The 20,280-nt window shown below is 42.9% G+C and overlaps 1 protein-coding gene across 1 annotated transcript in view; it reads left to right on the top strand.

Annotated features, from left to right (window-relative positions):
* The window catches only part of LOC121282436 (sodium- and chloride-dependent neutral and basic amino acid transporter B(0+)-like), a 66,458-nt gene extending 53,994 nt beyond the window's left edge, over nucleotides 1-12,464 (top strand). Inside the window, exons 8-10 of the mRNA XM_041196148.1 lie at nucleotides 943-1,171; nucleotides 5,738-5,863; nucleotides 12,253-12,464. Coding sequence (XP_041052082.1) covers nucleotides 943-1,171; nucleotides 5,738-5,863; nucleotides 12,253-12,464 — 567 coding nt within the window. The remainder of the gene's footprint in view (nucleotides 1-942; nucleotides 1,172-5,737; nucleotides 5,864-12,252) is intronic.
* Nucleotides 12,465-20,280: the final 7,816 nt, after the last annotated feature.

Raw genomic sequence — 20,280 nt, 5'->3', positions numbered from 1 at the left:
TGAAAATGAGGATGAGAATTTTTAAATTGAAGCACTGCCAGACCAGGAATCAATGTAGGTCAGCAAGCACAGGGGTGCTGGGTGAATGGGGGGCTTGGCGCAATTTAGGATCTGGGTTGCAGAGGTTTGGATGAGGTCAATTTCATGTTGGGTGGAAGCTAGGAAGCTAGTCAGAGAGCACTGCAATATACAGTGGAGGTATCAAAAGCATGGATGGGGGTTTCAGGAGCAGGTAAGTTGAGATAAGGCAGAAACAGGCAATATTACAGAGGTGGAAGTAGGTGACACAAGTACTGTCATAACCAGGGCTTGTCCAATCCGCCAGAGGTCAGAGGCTCCTTGCTGGTCACGACCAACACAGGTCAGGAAGTGAATTGAACTGGCAGCATACTCATGAGACATGGAGTTTTAAATAGCCTAGGTCAGATTACTGCTGCACCATGCAACTTACCATCCACCTGTAAAAAAAAACATCTGCCTGCAGTTAAACTTGAAGCTGACCAGGAAGGTTCAAAGATCAATCCCTGGCCTGTGCTGAGTGACCTGCATCAGGATTATGGTAGCCCATGCTTCTTTTCTGTTTAAAGAAAGCAAAAGAATGAGATTTCTTCCCATGCCTAACGACGATCCAGCAACTCACGTGGCCCATGGGCATGTGTCAGCAGTGTTAGGGTTTGTTAGGATTTCCTGAACTCTTGGTTCATTCACACTATGTTCACAAATGGATAATGATAATGTGACCAAGTTACCTACATGGGTAGTGGTCATATGGCCAGGATACTGGATGGTTACCTTGAGCTATGGTACTGAAACCAGTCAATGTCTTTACAAGAGGTGTTGGGAGGAGAGCGGACAGCAAAATATTTGTAAATGTGAAGCTGTCGCAAAGGAGCCCAGAGAATGGCTGCCCCTGCTAATAAATTCTATCTTGTATTTTATCAGGTTTGGAAAGATGCTACAACACAAATTTTCTATTCACTGTCGGTGTCCCTGGGGGGCACAACAGCACTGTCATCATACAATAAATTCCACAACGACTGTTACACAGATACCATCATTGTCGGTTTTCTTAATTGCCTTACGAGTCTGCTGATTGGATTTGTCATCTTCGCCACCCTTGGACACATGTCTCTGTCTGTTGATGTGCCAGTTTCAGAGATTTCACATTCAGGTACCTGCAATATAAAAAATGTCTTAAATCAGCATTAACAAAAGTCATAAAAAAACAAAATATGCCACCACAGATTTATTGATATTTAATTCCATCTGCAACATTTTTTGCCCATGTTTCCACATTAGCATTCCAGCTTTCTCTGGTCCTCAGAATTATTTCCTATATCCACTACTTTGGTATTGTCTGCGAGTTTGGAGACTGCTCCCTCTAGCACTTTAGACAATTATTAATGTTGAAGAACCTGTACCATTACACCCAATAACTTAGGTTTGGACTTGATATTTTTACCAAGAGCTGTAGCCCTCGGCCCTCTGACCTCAATTTGGATCTAATGATAGGATGCCCCATTAATGTTTTATAACAGGCAGGAGATTCACTCCACCACATTACCATTCAGGTGATGAATGGGCCTGCGATGTTTGCTGGCAGAGCCCAGTGGAAGCACTGGCAATGGCCAGCCTACCAAAATTCAATGATTTTTTGGCTGAAACCTTCCATGCCTTGATCATAGCTCCAACTAATTCCACAGTGATTTTTGTTTTTTCTGGGATTAACACTCATCTCCCTTCCTTTCCACCATAACAACTTAAATAGTTGCTTTAGCTTCCTTTATTCAATCAAGGTATTGGTTTATTTATGTACTGTCATATCTGTTCTCTGTTGGGTAAGGGGATTTCATAGATGTGTTATCAGCCATCGTAACATTGTATAGTTCAAATTTCCTAGAAAACTCCTACTATTGTGACAATGGCATCTAACACGTATGTACACATTATGTTTAATATAGAAACATGTCTAAAGGCACTTCACAGAAGCATAAGGGAAAATGGATGCCATCATGGACTGGGTGTGGTTTGGTTGTTGACTGGCTTGAATTGGATTCGATGTGACTGGATCTGAACTAGAGTTGATTGACCAAACTGAATTTAGCTGCCTCTTCTTGTATTGGCAATGTTTACATAGATGGGTCATGGCCAAAATTGTCGAAGGGTCTGTTCCCTGAAATGGTTCATGTAAATTGGTCCAGATTAGCATAATATACTTCATAGATCTCTGAAAGCAGGCTTTTTAGTTTAAAAGGATCTATAAATGAATGCTGGAGTACAAAAGAATAGAGCATTACACTAAATATTTATAAAACACTACTTAGACTTCAACTGGACTATTATTCCATTGTCTCCAGGTTTGACTCCATTAGTCAATCTCGGAGCTCAGCCAAGCATTCATAATGTGACCACCTGGAAACTCTATCAACAGATGCAGTTTGAACAGATATCTGTTTTTCCAGATGACCTCATTATGAGTGTTTGGTTAAGCACTAAGCATGTCTAATGGACTCAGCTCAATAGGGGTCTGTTTACATAGCTTGAAAGAGAGTGCTAACTTTGTGTGGTTTCTGTGGTTTTTCTATTCATTCGTGGGATGTGGGCTTTACTGTCTGGGTCAGCATTTATTGCCCATTACTAATTGAGAAGGTGGTGGTGAGCTACCATCTTGAACCGATGCAGTCCATGTGGTGTAAGTATACCCACAGTGCTGTAAGGAAGGGAGTTCCAGGATTTTGACCCAGTGACAGTGAAGGAATGGCGATATATTTCCAAGTCAGGATGGTGAGTGATTTGGAGGGAAACTTCCAGGTGGTGTTCCCATCTGTCTGCTGCCCTTGTCTTTCTAGATGGTAGTTGTGGTGGGTTTGGAAGGTGCTGTCGAAGGAGCCTTGGTGAATTCCTGCAGTGCATCTTGTAGATGGTACACACTGCTGCTACTGTGCTTCGGGGTGGAGGGAGTGAATGCATATGGATGTGATGCCAATCAAATGGGCTGCTCTGTCCTGGATGGTGTCAAGCTTCTTGACTGTTGTTGAAGCTGCACTCATCCAGGTAAGTGGGGAATATTCCATCACACTGCTGACTTGAGCCCTGCAGATGGTGGACAGGTTTTGGGGAGTCAGGAGAAGAGTTACTCAACACAGGATTCCTAGCCTCTGACTTGTTCTTGAAGTTACACTGTTTATATGGCTAGTCCAGTTCAGTTTCTGGTCAATGGTAGCCCCTAGGATGTTGATAGTGGGGGATTCAGTGATGGTAACGCCGTTGAACATCAATGGGTGATGGTTTGACTCTCTCATGTTGGAGAAGGTGATTTCCTGGCATTTGTATGGTGCGAATGTTACTTGCCACCTGTGAGCCCAAGCCTGAATAATGGACATGGACTGCTACAGCACCTGAGGAGTCACAAATGGTGCTGAACATTGTGCAATCATCAGCGGACATCCCCACTTCTGACCTTATGATGGAAGGAAGATGAAGTAGCTGAAGATGGTTGGGCTGAGGCCACTACCCTGAGGAACTCCTGCAGTGATGTCCTGGAGCTGAAATGATTGACCTCCAACAGCCACAACTGTCTTCCTTCGTGCTAGGTATGACTCCAACCAGCGGAGACTTTTCTCCCTGATTTGCATTGATTCCAGCTTTGCTAGGGCTCCTTGATGCCACACTCGGTGAAATACTGCTTTGATGTCAAGGGCAGTCACCCTCACCTCACCTCGGGAATTCAGCTCTTTTTCCCATGTTTGAACCAAGGCTGTAATGAGGTCAGGAGTGAGTGGTCCTGGCAGAACCCAAACTGGGTGTTAGTGAACAGGTTATTGCTAAGCAATTGCCACTTATTAGCACTGTTGATGACCCCTTCCATTATTTTACTGATGATCGAAAGTAGACTGATGGGGCTGTAATTGGCCAGATTGGATTTGTGCAGCTTTTTGTGTACAGGGCATACCTGGGGAATTTTCCACATAGCCGGGTAGATGCCAGTGTTGTAGCTGTACTGGAACAGCTTGGCTAGGGGTGTGGCAAGTTCTGGAGCACAAGTTTTCATTAATATTGCTGAAATATTGTCAGGACCCATAGCCTTTGCAGTATCCAGTGCCTTCAGCCATTACTTGATATCACGTGTAGTAATTCGAATTGGCTGGAGACTGGCATCAGTGATTCTGGGGACCTCCAGAGGAGGCCGAGGTGGATTATCCATTCGGCACCTATGGCTGAAGATTGTAGCAAATGCTTCAGCATTATCTTTTGCACTGATGTGCTGAGCTCCCCCATCATTGTGGATGAGGATATTTTTAGAGCCTCCTCCTCCAGTGAGTTATTTAATAGTCCACCACCATTCAAGGCTGGATGTTATTTCTATTCTTTCTTTGTGATTTTGCAATGCCTGTTTGTTTATTTGAAGATTAAGAGTTGTTAAGAGGATTAAAATGTTTTTCCTGGGTATGATGAATGGTTCTGTTTGATACTTTTATGAACTTGAAAAACCAGCAGTTTTTTACAAAGGAATTTTCTAAAGTCTGTTCACTTATTTTATCAGTTTCAGGATCATTTCAAAGACTTGCAAGTGCTACTATAGGGCTCATTTGTTCTGTACATAGTGGATACTGTAAGAATTGGTATGAAGGATGTATGGAGACATTGATAAGGCATGGGGGTTATGGAAGGGGAATATGGTATAGAGGGGATATGAGAGGCAAGGAGAGGTCATGGGGATATAAGAGGGCATAGAGGTGATGGAGGACTATGAGAGGGCATGGGGGATATGAAGAGACATGGAGGGGGCAAGCAGGATATGAGAGGATAGTGGCAAGACTTATTAAACTTACCTAAAAGGTTCCCGACTACTCAGCAGGCTTCCCAAAAGGTTCACAAGCTGACATACCTAGCAGGCTTCCAAGTTCCACTTTCCACAATGAAAATATTGTGAGGGATGAAATTCAAATTTCCTCTAGGTCTCACAGGATGTGCGTGTGGGGCTGTGACCTGACATTTTTCCCAACTTGGGGAAGATGGCATGGATCAGGAATGGAGGGTAAGTTTGAAATTCTCGCTCTGAGGGGCCCCCATTTTAGCCATTTCTGACTCCATTCCAGGCAGGTGCAGGCGGAGGAAATCTGACCCCTTCTCTTTAGCCAATTTGAACATAGAATATAAAATTCTGATGCATTTATATTTCCTGAATGTCCCTTTTCTATTTGCATTGATTTGTTTTAGATCCGAGACTTACTATCACTCTTAATGTTGGACCTAATGGCAATATTATGCCACAAACAAAATTTGTAATATTTTGGAGGAGATATTTTCCATTCCATTCAGCAATGAACGATGCCAGTTGACATTGGGGTAGATTTTAATGGCAGACATAGCACAGATGGGCAGTGAGACAGAGTATCTTGCCTATTGCCACTGATCAGAGGTTGCTGTTCCTGTCAATGGCTGGAGCTTCCTTATTATGCTGCCAGTTAGCACTCTGGCTCCCCTGGGCTCCCTGGGACATCCTAGGAACTGTGATTAGCTTGTGCATGTGCATGGAGGGGCCTGGCTGATTCAGATGCCAGCCTTAGATGCCTGGCAGAAGGACCCAGTAAACATGGTGACAGAGAGGGATAGGGCTGTTAGTGGCGTGTAATGGTAATCAGACCCCATTACAGCTGGGTTGGGAAAAATATAAACTGGGCCTATGATCCTGAATCTTGTTAATAACACCACATCATTCTTATCCACTCTCTAGGTTTAGGATTGGTTTTCCTAGCATACCCAGAAGCCCTTCTCCATCTTCCAATTTCCCCTCTGTGGTCCGTCATATTTTTCGGCATGATTATCACCATGGGATTGACCAGTCAATTTGCAATTGTAGGTAAGTGTCATTTGTATTAATTTAATCTTCATCCTATTTACCCAGAAGGATACTGCCTAATCAGTTAGTTAAATGACACGTTCAATGCATTGTTTTTAATGATTTCTTCATAGCTTGTATGTGAACAGATATGAGCAATTCTAAATAGTAACAGGGAGAGCAAAATTTTGGATCTTTCATACTATTGCACCAGCCATTGTAAGCAATCATATCTCATCAACTGAGATGCTGAAATGATCTGTTTGCCTAGTATTGGCTTGTGTTTTATTGGTCACCAAACTTGAGCCTCAGGAAACCAATTGCTTCTAGCCTGTACAAATTGGAGCATTCAGCAACTGTTGGCTGTTTGTATCTTACTACCAATATCTGGGGCTGGATTTTTGTTTTGGGCTCAGGAAATGTGAGTCAGGCCATTTCCCAACTTCAGAAACCCAAGCCTGTCATCTCTGCCCATACGCACCATATTGTTGTCTCCTGGACACATGGACATGCAGAGAATTCAAGTTTTCCTACTCCCAGGACAGCATTGGTGTAGTATGGGTGCCAAGCTGGGGTGGTTAGAAGGTTGACCCGACTCTCCAATATAGGTTTTCTGCCCCCCCAACCCTCACCCCTCACCCAAACCCCCATGCCCCTTCACTCCCTCCCAACTTCATGCCTCTTCATGTCTCCCATGGTTCTCCCCCCCATATTCCCCATGCCTCTTCTATGTTCCCCATGTATCCTCCGCAGCGAATCAATATCCACTATGGGTAGGTCTCAAGAAATATCTTCGCAGTGGTCACAAAAAATAATCATGCCATTAAAAATAAATTAAGTTCCCTCAAGTGGTCTATCTGTTGTAAAAACAAACAAAAACCTATTCAGAAACCACATCAAAGACAGCTAATCCTTTGTTAACGGCTTAAAATTATCAAACGGTGAATACAGCCCCCTTCTGAGATAAGTGATTCTATAGATTTTGAAATTCAGCCAAGCATTCACAATGTCACAAGTATCAAAACAAACCATTAAAATACAAACAAGGGAATCTATTGAAACTGCAAGAACAGGTGGCCCTTGTTTCGCCTAAGATACATCGAATGTCCTGTCACTCAAAGCAACCCAGGAAGAAGTGTCTAATTTTTTTTTCCTCTCTGAGGGAAAGCTGCAGAAGTTCTTTTTTCAAATGAAATAGGGCTCTGGATATTGAAATCACTTCAGATCATGGTACTGTTTTCTTCAGTTTTGTATGCATAGTAGCGCTGTCACAAATGGGAAAAGTACTCTTAATGCATCTTGTAATAATTGCTGGTCTTTATAAGATGGTTATATTTTAAACGGTCTTGTTTAACTCAATATAAAATGGAATAGTGGAGAGAGGCATGTAACCTCATACAAAGTCTGCTCAGAGGCCAGCCCATGTGACCTGGTTTTGCAATGGGGACAGGGGGCCAGGTTGAAACTTATTGAAAGTAAAGTGCCAGTATTAACACCTGAACACAAAGGGAAGGCAGCTGTTCTTGCTATTTAGACTTATGGACTATCAGAGGCAGTAGCCCAGGGAATCTTTAGGGGAGAACAGCAAAAACAAGTGTTGCTATGCCTGGCAGAAGACAAGGACTGCTTTTGGGTTAATCATCAAGCAGAAGGCTGGTGAGGACAGAATGCCTGTTGGAAGAAATCTCAACTGTGGAGAGTTTAAAACAAAGGAATCACTAAGAGGGTACTTTGCTGCTGGAAGTCCGTTCAAGTATGCTCTGAAGATTGAGTGAAGGGGACTTTGTTTAGAAGGACATTGGAAGAACCATTCTGATGAGGCAAGGAGAAGAGAACCTGTTGAACCACCGGGCAGAAAGTTTAACTACAACACTGCGTCTCTCCTGAGAATGTGCCTTAACTTATAAATGTGGCATAGAGTTTTCAGTTGTGTTAAGTTACTGAGGAATATGTTTTCTGTAGCTTAGTGTATTAGTTGCTTAATAAGCAACATTTAGTTGATGTTGATTTTAGTTTGTTGTTTACAGTAAATGTCTCAAAATGTGAAGTGTTCTGCGATTCCTGTGCATTGGTCACTGGGCAATTCGTATCTCTTTTTAAAAGTTATCTCTATGGGAATTATAACAATCTCAACACCTACACAATGCTGGTCAATGTAAAAGTCAACTTACCTTTACAGGACAGAGCCCTATGGTCAATTATTGCAAAAAAGATATTTAACATCATACAGCATCTAATAGCCTAATAACATGAAGCTGTCAAACCATTTAATACTGTCAGAATGTTCTTGACTCCTAAGCAGTCTTCTCCCAAGTGTCACGATCTCCCTTAACCAATGGGTTTTTTGAAGCCTGCCAAAATCTTCCCTACTTGATGAAAACACTGGGAGACAGGAAATACAAATTTCTCCAGGGCCATATAACGATGAACCCAATATCAGCTGATGTGCATGCCGGATCAAATCCCAGGCCATTCCCAGCCCATGAAATGGCCATACGAAAGTGGCGTGGGGTTGGGAAGGCACCGAAAATTCAGATTTGCAGCAAAAAAATTTTTCCTCTCCCGATTCCATTCCCACATTCACGGATGGATGAAAATCTGGTCCTTGATCTTGCATTTTCAGAGCTGCTGAAGGCACTTGATGAACCCATAAGCAACACTGTCCTACTTCTAAAGAATAGGAGTAGACTGGTCAGCTTCTTGAGTCTGCTTCATCATTCAGTTAGTTATTTGGCATCTATACCTAAAGCCATTTATTTCACTTTGATGTTTTTCCATTAATACCCTTGGCTAACAAAAATCTATCACCAAGACTGCCCACTTCCAATTCCAGAACACTGCTTGACTCTGCCCTCAGTTCATCTGCTGCTGCAAGGGGTGGAATTTTCTGAGCCTGCCATGGCACACAACTTTGTGCATTTCACCTGGGACCAGGACAGGATGAAAGGGCCATTGGATTCATCCTGATCTCGGGATTTCCATAGGTGCAGGGTGCAACTGACTGCATTCATGTGGTGCTCAATCGCTACACTCAGTGAACTTCATCAACCGCAAGGGCTTCCACTCACTGAACGTGCAGCTGGTGTGTGACCACCAGAAACGCATCCTGCAGGTATGCACACGATTTCCAGGGAGTGTGCACGATGCCTACATACTGAATCACTCGCAGATCTCTGCAGTCTTCCAGGGTTGGCTGCTTGGAGACAAGAGCTACCCACAGGGGCCATGGCTGATGACACCTGTGCGGTGGCCTCAGGCTGCAGCAGAGCGACGCTATAATGAGGCTCATGCAGCAGCTCACAACTTGGTGGAGCAGACCATCAGGATGCTGAATATGCGGTTCCAGTGCCTGGACCAGTCTAGTGGAGCCCTGCAATACAGTCCGCAGAGGGTGTCATGCATCATTGTCGTCTGCTGCTCTCTTTACAACTTGGCGCTGCCATGGGGAGAGGAGCTGGCTGAGGAGCAGAGGAAGAAGCTGTATGTCTCCTCAGATGAGGAGGACACTGATGGGGATGAGGGTGAGGGGGTCCTCGGTGATCATGACGACAGGGATGAGGCTCTCGCACTGGCTAGACGAGGCAGGCACACTTGGGAGGCCCTCATAGCTGCCAGATTTGTGGAGGATGATGACAACATGCAGTGAGGTGTCCCCGTAGATCCTCACTGCAGTTGTGAAAGCTTATCTCAGCACCAATACCCTCTGTGAAAATGCTCCTGTCATGGAGATGCAGTGGAGGCCCTAATAGTCACTGAGTCGCAGGATGATGATTACAACATGCATTGAAGCCACGCCATAGATCTTCACATAGCCTCTGAGAATATTTCACTCCTGTCTGGCCGAGGGCAGCTCACTTGTGCTCCATGATCAGGGACATCTCAGAGACGCAGCCTTGAAAATTTAGACACATCTGATGCTGTGTCTGCCTTCAGCACCTCAGCCCTTCAGGAGCTGGTTCAGAGCATCACTGGTCACAGATGCTGCTGTGATGGGGGCCAACCTCACCTTAAAGGTGCTGAGAGCACACAGAGAGTATGAGAGAACTCTGTGGCACCTGCCCACTACATTCTGTCAGCAATGACCAGCACTGTCAAGGTGCAGCCATCAGTAATGTGTCCAGGGAGTGTGAGGCCGGACCATCACTGTGGTCTGAAGGCTGCACAGAGCACAGGGAAGAGGCCCTGGACTGAGACACCTGCCTTTTATCTTTTGCAGAAAGGTTTCACAACTGAGTAACAAGAACACTGCTCATCAGAACAAGGAGCCACAAGCAGGGAGACATTCTTGGGAGTTTATTGACAATAGTGAACAGTATGTTCAAGTGATCAACACCCATGGTCAGGCTGTGCAACTAATTCTCCTTAACTGTCCAAACCCTGCCACTATGTCTTGCTGCTCCCTGGACACCCCAGAGGTGGCAACAGCCTGCTTACTGTGACGCCCTGTCTGTGATGAAATTGGCTGGTGCCCTCTGCAGGGCTGAGACTTGGAGGGCCCCGGCCTGCTTTTGGGGTCCTGCTGTGTGGCAGTGGCACCCTCCTCGGCCTGTGAAGCTGGAGCTGAGGAGGTCACAGGAAGAGCGGACTCGGATGGGCCGGCTCTTCAAACTTAAAATTTTCATTCCTACATTCAAACTCCCAAAGCTTCACCCCGCCCTATCTCTGTAATCTCCTTTACCTGTACAACTTTCCATGATATCTGTGCTCCCCCAGTACTGGCCTCTAGTGAGTCCCTGACATTCTTTACCCCACCATTGGAGCTCAAGCCCTGGAATTCACTTATTTATTTGGAGAGACAGGAGAAGTTGGGACTGCTCTCCATGAAGAAGCAAAGATTGAGAGGAGATTTGAGAGAGGTGTTCAAAATCATGAGGGATCTCAACAGAATAGATGGGGAGAAACTGATCACATTGTCAGAATGGTTGAGAACCAGAGGACACTGATTTAAAATGAATTGCAGAAGAACCAATGGTGACATGAGGAAAAGCTTTTTTATGCAGTGAGTGTTTAGGATCTGGAATGCACTGCCTGAGACTGTGGTGGAGGCAAATTCAATCATGGCTTTCATAAGGGAATTGCATAATTACCTCGAGAAAGAAACATAGCAAGGACACAGTGAAAAGGTGGGGAAATGGGTTGAACTGAGTGAGTTCTTCTTGCAGAGAGCTGGCATGGTCACAACTGGCCAAATAGCCCTCCTACTGTGCGATAACCATTCTAAAATTATATTCTACTTACCTCTCCTCTTTAAATGTTCCTTAAAACCCACCTCTTTAACCAAAATTTTTTGGTGCCTGTCCAAGCATCTCCTGTTTGGCTCTGTTAATTTTTGTCTGAATATGCTGCTGTGAAATAACTTTGGATGTTTTACTACATATTAAATCTGAATGCAAGTTGTTGTTATCATCATAGATATCAATTCTATCCTAGTTCACTCCCTATCCTCCAACACCCATAAATTTTAACTTGTTCAAAACTTTGCCACGGTATGTCATCCCACACAAAATCATAATTGCCATTGAGTCCCATTACCACTGACCTACATGGGTTCCTTGATCTGCAGTGCATTAACTTTAACAATTGCCACCCTTATCTTTAGATCAGATACCTCTTTGGCTTGTCCCATCCTCTCTCAGCAATCTCCTTCACCCTAAATTCAATTCAAACTAGTCCATCCTGCTAGATCCAACCTTCCGTGCATCACCCAGCAATTGGTGAGACAACTTTCAACCTACTCAGTCCTACTTTGTTCACTAAACCTTTGCTTTAGATGGGTGGAAAAGCAGGAAACAAGCCTGAGGCCTGTTCACCTCAAAACAAGGCACACCCCAGTCCCCAAGTTGACACAGCTAGATCAATTGAGTAAATGTAAATTGTGACAAAGTGCTCACTGAGAGAGAGGGGAGCAAGTGCAATGGCCCAAGAAGATGAGGTACTGTGAGTTTCCTTCGATGAATATGGCCCTCCAGATACAGTGCCCCCTTGGCTTTCCTATGACAGTTGTAGTCATGCCAGCTAATGCTGCGTGCATTTTCCACTGTGCGTTACATGTCTCGCTCTTGGTGAAGCTGGGGAGCCATAGGAAGACATTCAGCCATCTTGTTAGGAAGTCATGCCTTTGGGGTTTTTCTTCTGCCACATCACTGATTCTGGGGAATGCAGGCAGCAGGAAAGTCCAGTGTGAGTACAGGGCATTAGAGTTCCGTGCAATGATGCCCACTATAATTTCTCTTTCCAAACAATCTCAGATGGAGTCTGGCCAACCTAAATTTGAATTGTACTAAGTCCAGGAGGAAGGGGGTTGGGTGAGGGGCGGTGGGAGGGCAGAGTGGAGGAGTGGAGATGACTTCTTCTGGTTTTCTCCGTGACAGTTAGTAATTGATATCATTCCATATTTCTTTTTTCACCAGAAACAATTATAACAAGCATTCAGGATGAGTTTCCTACATTTCTACGAAGCAAACGCTTGTATGTGACAATTATCGTTTGTTTGGTCTTGTATTTACTTGGGCTTGTGCTAGCAACAGAGGTACGAAGTCCTTTAACGGGATTACTAGTTTTCTTTGTCTATTATGGCAGCTATGTTTTAAAGAACAAGTTACACGATATTCTATCATTATGATGCATTCTGATGAAAGTTCATCGATCTGAAACATTAACTCAGTTTCTCTCCCCACAGTGGCTGCCTGACCTGCTGAGTATTTCCAGCTTTTCTTGTTCCTACTGCATATTGCTTTTGTGTTGATGTGCTGTTTTTCTACATGTTTATATTGTGTAGTGAGCTGAGGCAGGACATGTTAAAACTCCCCCACACATCACCAAATGAAGGCCATAGAAATATTATCCTTCTGTTTAGCAATGATCACTCTGGGAATTCTTTCATCAAAGAAAACATCTAGGAAGATATTAATATGTATTAAAGGAGACATACATTTTACCAGGTGGTATCTCCATTCATATAAAGTGAATTTTTAAGGTGGTTGTGGGGGGCATGGGGTGTGGCAATCAAGCGAGCTGCTTTGTCCTGGAGAGAGATGATGAAGCTGCACACATTCAGGTGTTACAGTCCCCGTAGAGAGCAATAACTTTTAAAAAAAAATATGAATTTCCCAGTGACCGATGGAAGGAATCATACAACAGGAGTTCACATTTTAATACTTCTACTGTAACAATCAAACTAAAATCAACTTAGACTACACATTACTTAACAGTCAATTAATAAACCAAACTAAAGAAAAGGTACTTCCACAGTAACTAATTAACTAAATGGAAAAAATGCTTTACAAGCTATTTTTAAGTTATCCCAGGGTCCCAGCAGATATATAGCCTTGAGGATAAAATCCCACACTCCTCAGTGGGACTCATCAGGGTGAGTCTTCCAGTGTCCCTTAGTAAGCCCCCTCACTCAGTCTTCTGTATATCCCTGAACTGACTTCCATCAGCAAGTACCTTTCTGGAAAATTGCTCTAAATATTTTCTAAGATAATATTCTTTTGTACCAGAGGTTACAAAACTCAAAACAACCTTTATGCCAAGAGCATAGGGTGGGGGCTGGTGGTGTGGGGGGAAGGGGAGCATTGTAGCAGTGAACCTGACTTTCAAGTTGCCCAGTAATGTCCTGTCCACATAAAGCAGGACAAATTTAAACCAACCAATTACCACCCATCAATTTGCCCTTGATCATGAACAAAGTGATGGAATTTGTCATCAACAGTGCTATAAAGTAGCATTTACACAGCAATAAGCACTGATACCCTGGTTTCTGCTGGAGCTACTCAACTCCTGACTTCATAAGGGCCTTGGTCCAAATGTAGACAAAGAGCTGAACTCGAGAGGTGAAGTGAGAGTGACTGCCCTTGACATCAAGGCAGCAGTTCACCAATCAAGGAGACTGTGAGATCAAGGAGACTGACAAAGCTGAAGTCAATGGGAATCAAGGGTAAAACTTTCCGCTGGTTGGAATCATCCCTAGCCCCAAGGAAGATGCTTCTGGTTGTTGGGGGTCAATCATCTCAGGCCCGGGACATCACTGCAGGAGTTCCTCAGGTAGTGTCCTGGGCCCAACTATCTTCAACTGCTTCATCAATGACCTTCCTTCCATCATAAGGTCAGAAGTGGGGATGTTCACTGATGATTGCACAATGTTCAGTAACCTTTACAACTCCTCAGATACTGAAGCAGCCTGTGCTAATGTGCAATAAAACTTGCACAACATTCAGGCTTGGGCTGATAAGTGGCAAAATAAATCACTTCACACTCCTCTGAATTAAATTTCATTTTCCACTTGTCTGCTCATTCCACCAACTTGTCTATGTTCTTTTGAAGTTCTACACTATTCCCCTCACAGTTTATAGTGTTTTCAAGTTTTGTATCATCCACAAATTTTCAAACTGTGTCCTGTACACCAAGGTCTAGGTCACTAATATATATCAGAAAAAGCAAAAGCCCCAACAACGACCCCTGGGGAACTCAAATACAAACCTTCCTGCAATCAGAAAAACATCCAATAACCACTACTCCTAGCTTCTGGCTACTCAGCCAATGTCATATCCATGTTGCTACTGTCCTTAACCAACCTAAATCATATGACACGATGATCATTGTCCCCTAAATTTTCCCCTAAGTTACTGTCGCTTGATCCACTTGGCTCACCTCATTCCCAAGAACCAGGCTTAGCAGTACCTCATTTCCCATAGAACTGGACTCATACTGCTGTAGAAAATTCTCCTGAATGCATGCTAGGTTCTCTTGCCCCTATCCCACCCCCATCTGCTGTCTTTAAACTACTACTACCCCAGTCTATATTTGGATAATCATAGTCCCCCATGATAATTACTCTATAATTCTTCCACCTCTCTATAATTTCCTTCTAAATTTGTTGCTCTACATCTTTCCCACTGGTCGCTGGCTTATCGACTACAGCAAGCAATATGATTGCATCCTTTTTGTTCCTTAGCTCGAGCCAAATAGATTCTCTCCTTGGCCCCTCTGGGACATTCTCTTTCTCCAGCACTGCAATGTTCTCCTTAATCAATGTTACCACCCCTCCCCCTTTCCTTTCTTCCCATCTTTCTTGAACATCTTGTATCCAGGAATATCTGAAAGTCAGTCCAGCCCATCTTTAAATCATATTTTCACATGGCCATCTGTGCCTGTAACTCACTGATATTATTTATTACACTCTGCGCATTCACATATGCACAGTAACCCTGATCTAGATTTCACTACTTTCATCCATACACTGAATCCATCTAATAACTTACTATTTCCACTTGGTCCTCTCCTATCTTACATGGAACTATTCCCTTCTCCAACACTGCCTAGTATTTTACCTTTATGCACCTTATTCCTTTTTTCTATTTCAATATGCTGGTGTCATTCTGCTGCCAATTTAGTCTAAACCCTCCCCAAACACATTAGTGAACCTCCCCACAAGGATACTGATCCCAGTCCTGTTGAGGTGCAACTTTTGAATAGATGCCTTTTGCCCCAGAACTGCTCCCAATGCCCCAAGAGCCTTAAACTCTACCTCCTGCCCCATGCTCCAAGCCATGCATTGCCCCTCACTATCTTTCTATTTCTACTCATGCTAGTGGATGACACTAGAATTAATCCAGATATTACTACCCTTGCGGCCCTACTTTTTAAACTTCCAAACTTCCTCACTATCTCCTAAAAACCTGAGCATAGGATCTCGATGACTGTCCTCTCTATGTCCTTGGTACCAATGTGTGCCACAACTCCTGCCTCACTTGCTCCACCCAGCAGGATCATCTGCACCCTCTCCATGATGCCCTTTACACTGGAACCAGGGAGGTAATACTCCATGCAAGATACACAGTTATAGAAATGCTTGGAATTTGTTATAACGGCAGCATTTTGATGCTCTGCTGTTCCCACCTGTACAGTCCCTTGACCATTGCTGCCATGGTCTGGACGGCTCTCCTTCAGGCTATTGTCATTCCCAGCAGTCTCCAACGCTGAGTTTCTGTTTGAGAGTGGCACACACACCTGAAGACTCCTGTACTTGCTGCCTCTTCCTACTCTTCCTGATGACCACCCACCTACTAACATGAACTTTCACTGCCTGTACAGTGACTACCCCCGGAATGTATGATCCAGGAATCTCTCATCATCTCTGATATTCCACATTGACTCCAGCCACCACACCCACCACCCCCCACTGCCCCCCACAAAAAGCCTGGAAATCCAGAGCTCTAACTAGAGCAGCTGAAGACGGATCCCACACACATGGGTCTCAAGACACATTAAGTGTCTGGAAGTTCCCACATGGTGCAGGAATTGCAAACAGCAGGTCGCAGGTGCCACTCCATGATGGAAAAGAAACCTCCTCTATTCCCTCTTTAATAATTTAGCTAGTGCCCAGTTTAAACTATTAATTTCAATTAATACCTCGAGATCTGACCTGAGCTTAAAACCTTATTTAATTCACTTATTACTATAGTAACCCGATTTAACTTCATAATTTCCCAGATCCTAATTTGAAATGAATATCTTAGTTTCGATAGAAAAGAGAAAAATACTTACCTGGCTTCTTGTGATGTCACACTTTGATTTTCTTTGGAGACCTTGGTCTCACAGTGACTCTCTTGCTCTCTCGCCGCCGCTCTTTTAATCCCCACTGTGCTCTCATCTTTCCTGTTGGTCTCTTAGTGATTCTTTTACTCTCTCTCCACCATTCCTTTTATCAAGCAGCCCGCTTGATTGCCACCCTATCCACCAACTTAAACATTCACTTCCTCCATCACTGACGGGTAGCAGTGTGTACCATCTACAAACTGCACTGCAGCAACTCACCAAGGCTCCTTCCAAACCCGCAACCTCTGCTAGCTAGAAGGCCAAGAGCAGCAGATGCATGGAAACACCAACAACTGCAAGTTCCAAGTCACACACGATCCTGACTTGGAACTATATTGCCGTTCCTTCACTATCACTGGGTCAAAATTCTGGAACTCCTACAGTATAATGGAAGTTAAATGTAATGCAACATATTAACCAAACGCAGTCAATACTCAACAGCAAGAAACTTTTGGAAAAATTACTGCACAATTAAATGTGTGAAGCATGAAAGTCAATTTACCTTATAAACTCTTGTGGTGTCAGGCTGTCCTTTATATGCACAACATGTGTAAGTTATAGCTGTCAGTCTGATTTACTTTTAGCAATTGTAATAAGCTAAGACCGAAGTTACAAACAATTGTTAATACTTTTATAATACAGGAAGCCCTCGCTTAGTGTTGTTCCACACAATATAATTTCACATTAAAGTCGCTCTCCAATTAGAGCCTTGTATTCACAGACAGACTGTTTTGCATAACGTTATTCCACATGACATCATGTTTCCCAGGAATCAATTAACATTAAGCGAGAACTTCCTGCAATGGTCTTATCCAGTTGTAATTTTAGGATTTTTAAATCCAGTCTGACAAAGACATGGTGTGTTCAGCAGAGTGGGCCGAACCACAGCTACTTTCCAAACATCCTTGAATCAAGGGACAGCTGGAATTGACCTTCCAAACAACATTAGATAAAGGATACATTTTCCATGTTCCTCTTTACTGAAGATGTTTATTGAGGTCTAAGCACTGAATCAGTTATTTGATACGTGGATATGTGAAAAATGAATAGCTTCACTGTCATTACTGCTGGTTTGTGAAATTATTTTATACCAACTGGGTTTGTGATGGTGCGAAGGGAAAGGAGTTTTTCATGCTGAGACAATGGGAAATATTGAGTGAACCATACAAATTAGGAGCAGAAGTAGGCCATTTGGCTCCTCAAGCCTGTTTTGCCATTCTATAGGATCGTGGCTGATCTGACTGTGGCCTCAACTCCACATTCCGCCTACCTCTGATAACTTTTGAGTCCCTAATTAGTCAAGAATCTATCTACCTCTGCCTTAAAAATACTCCATGGCCCTGCCTTCACCGCTTTCTGGGGAAGAGAGTTCCAAAAATACGCAACCTTCTGAGAGAAAAAAAATTCTTCTCACCTCTGTCACAACCAAAGAAATAGTGCCTCAGCACTGTAAAGTAACAAAGAAGTACAATGCAACCATGCTAAAAGGAATATATTCCATTGAACTATATTGACAACAGAACTAGCTCAGAGAGAATGGAAGTTATGTTAACCTGATGCCCCAGGCAGTTTGGGTCGCATGTCTGTCATATAATCACATCCAATTTTTACAGAGGGTAAAATTAGTTGACTGATCCAATATGGTTATTTTCCCATCAATTGGGGTAGGTTAAGATTCCCCCCAGTATGTACATTTTCTCTGTTCTCTAATATTGATGCACCAGAAAGCATGGGAGGGAGGGTTAACTATTAGGGAAGGAAACATGTAAAGAAGTTCAATTGCTAATTATTATGTTGTTTAACTAAGTACCCACTTGGTTGTATAAAAGGGATAAGAGCTGAGACTCAAGCTGTCTGTGGAGAGTTTTATGACAGGCAATATGACTCTGTCTGAAGGGTCTGTCTTGGTTTCAGTCTTCATTTCTAACAACTATTGGCACTTAACATTTGTAGCAGAGAATAAGTAAAAGATTGGAAACTAAGCTTTCTTTGGATAAAAGACTGTATTTGGAGTTAACTTTAAGAGCAGAGTGGTTTGGAGTCAAAAAGAAAGGACAATGGCTGAATCAAAATGTAGAGTTTCGGGGTATGATTACCCACTGATGTTTTCTGAGAATGAACCCTATGAGTAATGGAAGGATGAAATAACTATGTGGACACGAGTTACTCACTTGCCGAAGGAAAAACAGGGAATGGGGCTTTGCACTTTCATTGCCATACAAGAGCAAAATAAGATGCCAAGCATTTTCGGAGTTGGAGCCTGAGCATCTGGACATGGACGAATGTTTGGAAAGACTACTAGATTTTATGGATAAGATCTATCAAAAAGATGATTTATTAAATGCTTACGAAGCATGGTCCGATTTTGACAAACTTAGAAAGTTCCATAGAAGATTACATAATGGAATTCAGTAGACTATGTGCAAGATTGCAAAAGTTCTGCCTAGAAATACCCCAAGTTCAAGTTATTAGACTGTGCCATATTATCGAATATGGATAGGCTTCCAGTTCTAACGAGAGTTAAATTTGCAGAAAGGCACACACCCTGCTAGAACAGATGTCAGAAGCTCTAAAAATATATTCCTTGGAAAACATTCCTTTCTGGTAGTGTTCATGCCACAAATGAGTCATTTGGCTGTAAGTCAGAAAATGGAGGATACAATGTTAATGGAATGGCGAGGTTGTCTAGAAACAGGGTGCAGGTATCAGTATGAAAGGAGATTTATAACTAGAAACAATGGGGACAGAAACACATTGGACAATTATGGCAGGAGGAAAGAATGAGAGATTTACGACAAAAGAATGAACCCCAGAAATACCCAGGGTGTAGTAAATCGGTGTTTTAGATGCGATTCAAAATACGATTATGCAATGAACTACCCTAAACGATATAATAAGGTGTTCAAAATTAAGCATGAGACAGAAAGCTTGGAAGAAGAGGATGGAGATATTGACCAAAGAGAGGGCATTGTATTAGTTACAATTTTCAGCCCGGTGATGAATGTCTTGCCGCAGAGTCGTTCAACTGTGCGGTGCTTGATAGCGGATGCACATCTGCAGTCTGTGGAATAAACTGGTTAAATTGCTACCTGGACTCCTTAAGTGACAAGGACTGGAATAGAGTTAAAGAATTTGAGAGTTCCACCCATTTTAGATTTGGAGATGATAATACGCTAAAATCTTTAACAAAGGTAGTGATTCCCTGTAAGATAGCTGGAGTCAATCATTTCATCAGCACGGCTGTACTGTCTAGCGAAATGCCATTAATGTTGAGCAGACCATTGATGAAGAAAGCGCAGATGAAGCTGGACATGGAAAGTGACAAGGCCATTGTATTTAAAATACCTGTGGATTTACAATTTATGCAATCTGGACACTACTGTATTCCTTTAATGAAACCTAACTTTTATACTAAGGAGGTTAAAGAAGTGTTATTAGCATTGGGATAGGAATTTAGAAGACAAAAAACAAATTGTGTTAAAATTGCATCTGCAGTTTGCCCACCCTTTTTCACAAAGGTTAGAAAATTTGCTAAGGGATGCAGGAATAAAGGATGGAGAGTATGCTAAACTTACAGAGGAGATAAGTGATAGATGTGATGTATTTAAGAAATACAGAAGGACTCAGTCACAGCCGATAGTGAGTCTACCTTTAGCGAGGGATTTCAATAAAGTTTTGGCGATGGAGTTAAAGGTGTGGGATTAAAAAAAAATATTTTTATATTATATTTCATAGATTTGGCAACAAGGTTTAGTATTCTTATAGCTGAAGTTTCAGAAAGAATTAAGTGAGCTTTAAGACACAATGTACATCCATCTGAAACTGCTTCAATTGGGGTG

Source organism: Carcharodon carcharias, chromosome 9 (genome assembly GCF_017639515.1).
Source record: "Carcharodon carcharias isolate sCarCar2 chromosome 9, sCarCar2.pri, whole genome shotgun sequence".
Lineage (NCBI taxonomy): Eukaryota > Metazoa > Chordata > Chondrichthyes > Lamniformes > Lamnidae > Carcharodon > Carcharodon carcharias.
Note: the sequence above shows the minus strand (reverse complement) of the source record. Positions and strands in the feature narration are given on the sequence as shown.